The 9,959-nt window shown below is 36.8% G+C and overlaps 1 protein-coding gene across 1 annotated transcript; it reads right to left on the bottom strand.

Moving 5' to 3' along the window:
• Window positions 1-5,332: 5,332 nt before the first annotated feature.
• On the bottom strand, window positions 5,333-8,190 carry LOC144478278 (uncharacterized). The gene is made up of 3 exons (XM_078196046.1): window positions 8,137-8,190; window positions 7,381-7,579; window positions 5,333-7,194 (listed from the first exon to the last, which is right to left on the bottom strand). The coding sequence occupies exons 1-3, from the start codon at window positions 8,188-8,190 to the stop codon at window positions 5,333-5,335; spliced, it is 2,115 nt and encodes a 704-aa protein (XP_078052172.1).
• Window positions 8,191-9,959: the final 1,769 nt, after the last annotated feature.

The raw sequence follows: 9,959 nt of genomic DNA, 5'->3' as shown, positions 1-9,959 counted from the left end.
TCGAAATTATATAGTCGCGTTAATGGGTTTTGGCAGCGGAGTAGGGGTATATGGTAACATATATTGACACGTTTATCGCAGATGTTCGATGTACGGTTGCCATGACGAATGCAAAGCATTTTCGAGATATTGTTTAAATTACCATAATTTTTATTTATCTTTCAAGACCAGTTAGTTCGCGACGCTGACAATTGATTAGCCTTGTATATTGCGCTTACCGGTAAACATTTGATGTGTCTTTAAACATAAAACCTTGTGATTTGCCTGGAAATTCATAAGGTTACTATTAAGCAACCTTCTGAGCTATCCAATTATAATAACTTGCCTTTTTATGTTTCCACTATAACATATTAGGGGTAGAAAATATACAGTTTCTATTAAAGAAGAAAATAATATTTGTTTACTTAATGTTTACCGTGCTTGCAAAAGGTCCTGTTGTTCATAATACTTGCTTACAACAAAATATTAATTCAGAATAGACTACATCACCTACAAGGCAAAAGTAGTTGAAACTGAAAAACCATAAATTTTTGAACAGGGTTGCTGAATAATCATATACTTACATATATATATTAATTATTGTATGTATTCCGTTGTAGATATACACGTATTTTATTTCCCTTAGTCAAAACCGTGAATTTACATTAAAGAAGAATATCATAAATACATATAATTTACGTATTCAGAGTTAAGTTTACAAACAGTTGCAAATGTGCGTGGTGCACACCTTCCAAATGTATTATAAGAAAACAGTAAGTCATAAAAATGTCAAAAAAATACAAAACGAAAGACTGGAATCCGCATATGTTCAGTTATGTTGATGATACAGGTGACAAGACAATCGGTAAAAGAATACACACAATCTAATATAGCACAATTAGTGATGAATACTTGACGAACAATCTAAAAACACAGAGATAAAGATGCCCTTACTATCCTTCTGGAAGAAAATAACATTTAAATAACTTCGTAAATAACTAAATAAATCTAAGTAAACAAGGCCTCTGACTTAATGTTATTAGAATTAACACGTTTGTAGTAGCGTTACGCATCAATTTCATACTATACATAGGTAAAATTTATATGCTTTTATGGCTAATTATGCTTTTCTATGAAATGATCTGTTCATATGGATTGTAGCGCACTATAATTCACGCGATGCCAGTGTCCGAAATAATAAGATCCTTTCAAAGTGCTATAAACTATTATGTTATACAACTATTTTGTGGTGTTCTCATCTCTATTTGCCAATCTATATCGATGACATAGAATCCTTTGAACAGTTCGATGCCCATGGCTATCATTGTTGTTGTCATAATCAAGCCATAATTAATGTTGCCTGGCAACCTTCCAATTTTTACGAAAGGAGTAACATGATATTTGCAATGATGGCGCCTCTCATTATGAAAACTGTTAGCTTCTCAGAGGTTTGTACAGCGCCAACTAAATCATAGTGAAACGCTGAAACTGCTGGCCAAAGCCAATTACAAAATCTGACACAGATGGCAGCAACAAATAAAACCCAATCGTGGCGACATTGAGACAGATATTGATAATTAACGTTACCTTATTGACAATTTCTAATATTTTGTAATGGCGTAGAAGTTTCTACCAACTTGTAAATATTAATTTAATTGGTACGGATACCTACCAACAAGTAATTCAATTAACAATGAATTTTCTTATAGAGAACACGTATGTATAAAACAGGAATAATTTATTTATTAGTTTGATGATTTTATATCAAATATTTAATTAAATTATAAGTATTGAGTAAGAACATTTAAATCATATAGTTGATTTATACAAAATCTCCACAGCACTTGTATGATGGCGCCACCAATATTGAAATTCTGAACTAACTTTGGCTAGTAGTTTCAGCATTTTGCCATTTACTAATTGTGCGGAACCCTCACGAAGCTTTCTAATTTTCCCAGAAGAGGCGCTCTAGCGTGAGTGTAGCAGCATAATACGAGTCGGATATAGCAATGATTCTAATGACAAAAATGGTAAGAATCATAACGATAACATAAAACCGTAGGATGTAAGATTTGCGCAATAAATGTTCGATTATTTTATCTAATGTTTATGGATTTAATTTATAATGAAAACGGATAATAAATCATTTCGTGTACACAATTCCTTTAATAGCTGTACAAATGTATGTGACGATAGCCGAATTTGAGAACTTTATATAGAAATGCAGTACGGCAGTCTAATTTACAAGAGTCGCAATTGAACAATCGAAACCCATCAAAACGAAGACCATATTAAATTCTTTTAACCTTTTTACCACGTCTACATCTACGTGCACTATGCATTTACGGAAGACTTGCCGAAGTTCTCTATATTTCTATTCCTCGAAAAAATCTGACGATTCTCCGTATTATTCGCGAGAACTTCTAAAAGTTTGTCCGTTTTCTCATTGTAAATATGATGCATCTTTGCATTCTGCTTACAAATCTACAAAATTAACACCTAATTAAAAGATTGCTTATCCATATTTTATTTAGCAAATGTATTCAAGGATGCCCTTAACTTTACTGTCGTTCCTGCAAATGCTGCGCGATATATATATTATCAATCAAAATATTTAATTTCTATTTCATTAATCTTTTGAGAAATTTTATATTATCTCGTAAATACGGAAAATGATTTTCCGTCGATGTGTTCTGAAGATTATATTGCAAATTTTATCTGCATTATAGTTGCCCCCTCACATTTCTTGAGTAGTACAGTGTTTACAGAAGAAATTCTGGGCAATTGCAAAACATTTTTCGAGTAGAAAGTACAACTCGTTTGATCGAACAAATGATCACATGATACGATACGTCGTGGTTTCTCCTTTGTACCTGGTTTACTCCACCTTAACACAGATCCCAAAAACTCTTTGAACGACCTCTTTTGATTGGTCTTCACTTTTGCGTTTTTCGACTCGATCCTCTCCTCATCTTTACTATTGGTAAATATCCTCTCCAAAGAGCACCGGTTCAAATAGTTCGAGTTTTTCCTAAAACGTCGCGCATCTGCATAATCCACGCTATTCTTGACAATTTATAAGTCGCCGCATAACAATGTCCCATCTTGCCTGTAATCCACAACATTGGAGAAATATCTTTTGAAAACCAAGTCGGGTTTACACCAATCTTTTGAGAATGCCCGATCAGATTTTGTGTCAAGAAATCGACAACTTCTATATGTTTCTTGGAATTCCGGCGGCGTTACTTCTGAATGGTCAGAATTCGGATTTGAATAGTCAATTCTCCTGTAATATTCGGTGAAGAACTTGTCGTTCGCTTTACCGGATTTTTTTGCCATCCAAAGAGGCAAGGAGTCTCTTCAGAAGAGTGCCGTATTTCTTATTAACTCTTATTTTTCAATAGAATTAAATCATTTCGACTTCACGTTTCACTTGAATTTTGATCGTTTCCCGATAGTACTCATTTCCTGCAATGTTTCTGGAAGGTTTCACAGAGCTATACTGATTCTCCGTCGAGCGATAAATATCGTAGAGGTCGACTGTTGGTGTACATAGAAGTTAGGAAACAAATTAATCCTTTTTTTTCCAGTTCCGAAGCAAAATCAAGAACTGTTTGGCCTCGAATGAATTTTACCACTTCGAAGGTCATGTATTTTATTTTAAGTTGGTATACTATCATATCGTTCCATTTCTTATGCTACATTTTAATTCGGTACATATTAAACATTTGCAACGTAGTGTGCCATCTTTCCAATTCACTGTTTTTAATCAAGACAGTAGTTTTGGGCCCACCTAATCTATTTGCTTACAAGTATGCGAAAAGAGCCACGATTAATTTATTGAATCGAGTCTTGAATTTCTTCGGTAGAGTGACAATTAACAATTCGATACGCAACGCGACTGTTAAACATCTTTTCGCGACGCTTGATTACCCATCTCAGACACAAGGATCTGTTGACACAACTCACAGAAATAGAATCGATGCAATCGTTCAATTAAAAATATTCCGTAACTTAACCTGCTCCAATAACTTTATTAATCGAATCATATCTGTCTGAATTACGAAATTCTTCTCTAGACCTATTAAATATTTAATACAAATATATCACACTTATTTATATGTATTAGTACCTAGCTGCTTGTTTTGTCATCGCCGGAGATAAGAAAGTAACACATTGTTCAAGGTTTAGAAATTTGTTTTTTATTCTTGTTTTCTCATGTTATTGAATATTTGATTTTGATAATCGAAAGCGCACGATTCTCGCACGAGCATCATTCATTGCTGCAATCAAGTTTCGTATAAATTAATTATATGATGACATTCGAAAAAGCTAGAAATTAACAACTACGAAAAAGCATAAATGTCGCTTTACAATAATCGCACGTAAAACTTTCACACGTTTTGCGCCACACTATCTACTGCTCGGCAAATAAGTCAACAATAAGATCATTTTCCATTAATTACACATTGAATGTATTCAAAACAGAGGTATTAGAAATTCGGTAGCCTAATTACATACGAACAATGTTCACAATGGAAAGCATTTTCCAACATAGAAATATCGCATCTTCCACGATAAGAAATTAATATCACATCATCTAACTTCAGATGATATTATTTGGTTGGCCAATATTTGTCCATTTATTAAATATTTATTAAATTTTTTTATTATCATGGATCTCTTAAATTTTTGTGTTTCTTACATACTATCTTTAATTAATTACCTTATTCGATAAACTCATTAAATCTTTCTACACAATTAAAATGTACAATACTCTCTTATTGCGTCTAGTCCATTCGTGTAACCCTTAACATCTGTTAAATTGCATGAACTACAAATTTACTAAACATTTTCGATAAAATTTTTGCGAAAGATTTACAAAACTCTTAGATTTCATAAAATTGTTGTCGCGTGCATAAAATCGCCTAAGACATCCTTAATAACTAATTAAAGCAGTCCCAATCGAAGATCAGTAATGAAAAACGGTGTCACTGTTTAAACGAGAGAGAAAATCGACAGGATATCTAGAAAGACAAGAACGAATTTAATCGAAGAGTTGAGCCATCTACGACGATTAAAATGTTTAAATCAGCGGTCCGTTCATCGACGAAACCCAAAACGCAACTTAGAAGAACACTAAAGTTTTCATCGAGTGTCATTTGTACTCGAACGATATCACAAGCAAATCACGAAATCCGGCAGTCAAAGAAGTGAGACTGCTCTCTTACAACTGTAATTAGCTACCAACAAATCTATAAAAAAATATTAAATTCTACTTGAACGATGACGAAAATATATTGCTCCTAAATGTATCCAAAACGACCCAAGTCTTACAACATCCTCCGAAGCCTTAACACTGCATCCGGAAAGTAATCCCAGGGATAGGCTTCCTGTTACATGACCTCCTGGTTCTGTTGGTACTAACCTCGGAGCCACTTTCGTTCTGCGTGTCCTCGGACAAAGTGCTATCGGTCAACGAGCAACCGACAACAGATCTGCCAGACTTATCCGAATACCCAGAGTCGATGACAGTGGTGGTCTCGTCGATCCTGAAAATTCTCTTGGTCAAATTTCGGGAACCCTTATAGGTCGCGTCCCAACGAGTGAAAGTATTCTCCGCCTCGCTGTCGCTTTTGATGGGACTGACACTTGGCGACTGATCCGTGTTAACTGACAGTCTTGACATCATGCTCAACAGCGAGCTCGTCCGAGGCAGTTTGCACCTGGACACGGGGATCCAGTAAACGGAGTCCTCGTCATTGCCTTCCTCGAGCTGCAGAGGTTTCTTGGTGTCCAAAGTACTATCGAAGTCGAAGGTTCTGTGGCTGTCGTCGCTGCTCTGCCTTGGGGACCTTTGTTCGAAGTCGCTGCTGTCGGTGTCCTTCGGCGACACAGAGGTAGTGCAGGATTTGACCTCGGATTCGTATCCACTCCCGCTTCCCAGATCTTCTTCGTCTTGAATACAACGAATCGTTTTGTTAAGCATCGACGAGCTGCTTCGCTTTTCCAGAGTGCTCACCACACTTTTCACAAAGCTATTATGCACCCCGACGACCTGTTTCTGCCTTGGTAGCGAAGATTGACTGATAGATCTCTCTGCCAGAGCCTCTATGATTCCTCGAACAACGCCCTTCTCCCTGGGAGCCAGCTTGCTCCTAACAACGTTGTTCAACTCCGTTGATTTTCTCCGCGAGTTCAAAAACTTGGTTACCGGGGAGTCTATGTTGGCCTCCGGTTCAGCTTTACCACCATCCTTCTGCTGGATCGGTGTCCTAGGAAATGTCTTCGGCACGCGCGGTTGCTTCGATTTATTCCATTCGAGAGTGGATTTTTTAACAGAACAGTCCTGATTGATCATGCTGTGCTCCACCTTCTTCACTATATCCCTAACCAGGGTCGAACAATTTTTTGAGTTAGTAGAATCTACTGTCTCGAAAAGGATAGGATTAATAGATCGGATGCTCCTCTCCAGCAAACTATTCAGTCTCTGGCTTGGTTTCGGTGTCTCCGTGTAGCTGGCTGAAAACGTGTTTTTGTTCCAGCTATTCTCCAAGCGAGAAGTCTCTTCGCTCATACTTTTCCAGGCTTTCTCGCTTCTGAGCGTACTGTTACTCCAGCTATCCTCGAAGATCGATATCTTCTCCAAGATGTTCCTAGATGGTATTTTCTTTAGCTTCGGAGTCTCCTCGATGTTCGTCGGCGTTAACAACTTGACGGCTGCTTTAAACTTCGGAGTAGAAGTTGCGCGGATTTGGAACGCAGAGTCTACATTGGGAGTCCTCGGTGTGCAGGTGATTTTCGTGGGTGCTAGACCGTTAGTCTTTCTTGGAGTAGTTTCATAATCTTTCAGCATTTTGTTCTCGTCGCAGGTTTGTTTCATTTCGAACGAGTTGTAGTTGGAGATCTGAATTTTCTTTTCCTCTGGTTCGACGCCAAACTCGCTCGATAACTTCAAAGACTTCGGAGGAAAGACGATGTTAATATTCTGAATTTTTCGAGATGGTGACATTTTTGGAAACGTCTTGCTGATGTTTCTTCTTGGCTTCAGGTCTGGGATATTCGTGTCCATGAGTTTACCGGAGGGTTTTAATTGGGATTCGGTTCTGTGATTCAATTCTTCCGTAGTCATTTGATGATGGGAGACTTTGTAGGTATTTGTGGACGAACTGCTGGCTGCCGATTTCTCCAGCCGTTGTGAGAACGGCAGTGTATCTGCAATTGATTGTTGAAAGCTTGTTAGCATTACAGAGGTTGCGGTTCCCGATGTTAAAAGAGAGGAGACAGAAGAACGTTTGAAAACTATTAAGAGCAATAGTGATGTGGACAAGTGACGAGACACTGTGTCAACGGAAGCCTCTTAAGTTTCTCAAGTTTTACCATTGCTTTTGTAATACATACCTGATGCAATAGAGCTCGCCGAATTCAACGTGGAAGTGTTCCTCCAATCATATTTTTTCCAAGATGGCGGGCGACATTCGATCGGAATTTTGTTCAATATTTTCGGTGGATTCGAGCGCTTATTCAGATACCAATCGGGGATCGAGAGGTTCTTTATAGATCTTTGGACCTTCAGTTCAGCTTCCGTTAACTTCCTTTGCTGAAAAAGGAAAAAGTTAATACATCTATTCATCATAAAGCATAAAGTCGCAGAAGCGATGAAAAATCTGGACTTTAGCACATTTAAATGGAAATCAATAGTCTGAACAATTCTGTCTGAATAGATTAGACGTATGGAAACGTTGGCCAGGAAAATACTAGCATTGTAATCATGTTTCTTTTTTTCATCATTTAATTCGAACACGTTGAACCTCGCGAGACGTTTTTTAAACACGTGCTCGTAGAATCACATCAAAGTTGAACAATCGAGTATCTTCTATCCAAAATAAACGTCAAACCTTACGTATATCTACGAATTACGAAATTTATTTGTCAAGATGTCGCACTACACTTTGTTGATTATAGTTAGAAATAGATGGATATTATTCAAAGGCACAGAAATTACATCAAAATTGATCCACTCGGAAACGACAATCTGAACAACCGAGGAAGACTATACTGTGTTCTAGATGTCTGTATTCACAATTATCTACACAAACATTAATAGGTAAATGAATTTTGCTATTTATTTCTAGTTATATTAAAACAAACACTTACGCAATTGTCGTAGAACAGCATGTTATCCTTAATCCATATCGTCGACACAGACATTTTTGTTAAAATTTAATAACGAAAACTTAAAGGAAAGACGAAAGCAGCGAACTAACTAAACACATAATTGAATTTTATTTATTAAACTACGGACGGCTCGGTACCAAACGCGCGTTCCTTAGTAAAGTTGTTAGATTGTCTCCGTCATTTTGCCCTTAGATGATTGACCGAGTCGCGGCATTCTCAGTCATGAACAAGTGAACCGACGAACGCTTTACGAACTGTTTGTCACAAATGAACTAATCAAACGTAGCGGCTCGCGTTATATAGTCCCAGGGGTAGCTGTCCCCACTCTGCAAATTCTTAGACCACCGTTTGGGACATGTTTACCTCACAGCTCTCCTGCATAATTAATTTTTAAATAAAATATTTGTTTTCGAACCTTTTTGTTTTGAAACTTTTCCCTAAACGACATAAATTTTCGGTAGTTTAATAAAACTGTTGCAACTGTTTTTTTTCAAAATTTTGTAAATTTATTCGACAACATTTAAAATTAAAGGTAGCAACATTTTTATTTATTTTTATAAATTTCGTATTAAATTTTATTTTCATCTACCATTTTTCACATAAACGTTATATATTTTTCCGCTTGATTACAGGTAACAGACAATTATACATAGTAAAATATAAAATAATTTTTATCTAATTTTTAGTAAACATTTATTTCTTGCATTTTACACATATACATTCTTCAGAAAGCAAAATCTCGATATCGATGAAACTGTATTCTATTCGAGTAATTTGGATATTGTTGTTCAAATTAGAAAAAGATTTATACATGCCTAAAATACAATCGGATGACATTTTCTACGGGAAAACTAATAATAATATGTTTGTAATTTCAGTGCAGATATCGCCATTTGGAAACGAAGAATTTCCGAACCTGCATCTACGTGACATTTTCTCACCCTTCGAGAGGGCAGAATGCGATGCTGAGACTTATTCGCCTATTTCGCAAACACCCTGTATAGCAATAAAGCGTGTAAATGAGTGACACTACGTCAAGTCGCATTGAGTTTCCGGAAAACATGAAAGGGAGGATCAAGGGACCACTAATTCCAGCGTGGAAGAACCTCCGGCGTCCCTGGGGATAATCACGGTCGCCTAGACTCCTGGCAGAGTAAAACGACCGTCGAAGATATCGAAGACAATAAATTATCTTCGAAAGCGACTACCTGTCTGTCCGCTCGGAGACTGAAAGATGTTTGTTGCTGCTAAAATCACAGTTTCAATGAGCGTGAAACGCTTGTTAAACGCGGAGCGGTTGACAGTAACCACAGCAGCCAAAAGATATCAATTTGTTTTCTCCACGTGCGCACTACCTTTTTGTATGGTTGCATACTTAAGTGCAGAGACCAGGAAGATCAAGCGATTAAAATTATTCCATGTCTTCTCTTTGTTATGCTAATCAAGGTACTGTGTTGTTCTTTGCGTGAACCAAATATTCACGAAGATGTCTAAAAATAATATACTAAACATTTTCTAGATAAATGGTTCAGTTCAAGAAGGGATAATTGTTTTCTGTACAGAACAACCACCGCCAAGAAGATACTGTCTGACTCAGTTCAAGACAACGGCTTCGAATGATATACTTAAAAATCGTCGCTATTATACATATTTCCCACTACTCGTAAAGATGTCTAGTCAACTAAACAATTATTTTCCTACATCTTCTTATTGTAGTTTTCGATTTCGGAGATGATAAATCGGGGTCGATCTGTGTAAAAATGGCTATAATTCAGAAAAATTGGGTGAATTGAATTCTAACG

Source organism: Augochlora pura, chromosome 2, assembly GCF_028453695.1.
Source record: "Augochlora pura isolate Apur16 chromosome 2, APUR_v2.2.1, whole genome shotgun sequence".
In the NCBI taxonomy this organism is placed as follows: Eukaryota; Metazoa; Arthropoda; class Insecta; order Hymenoptera; family Halictidae; genus Augochlora; species Augochlora pura.
This window is presented reverse-complemented; position numbering and strand designations above follow the sequence as displayed.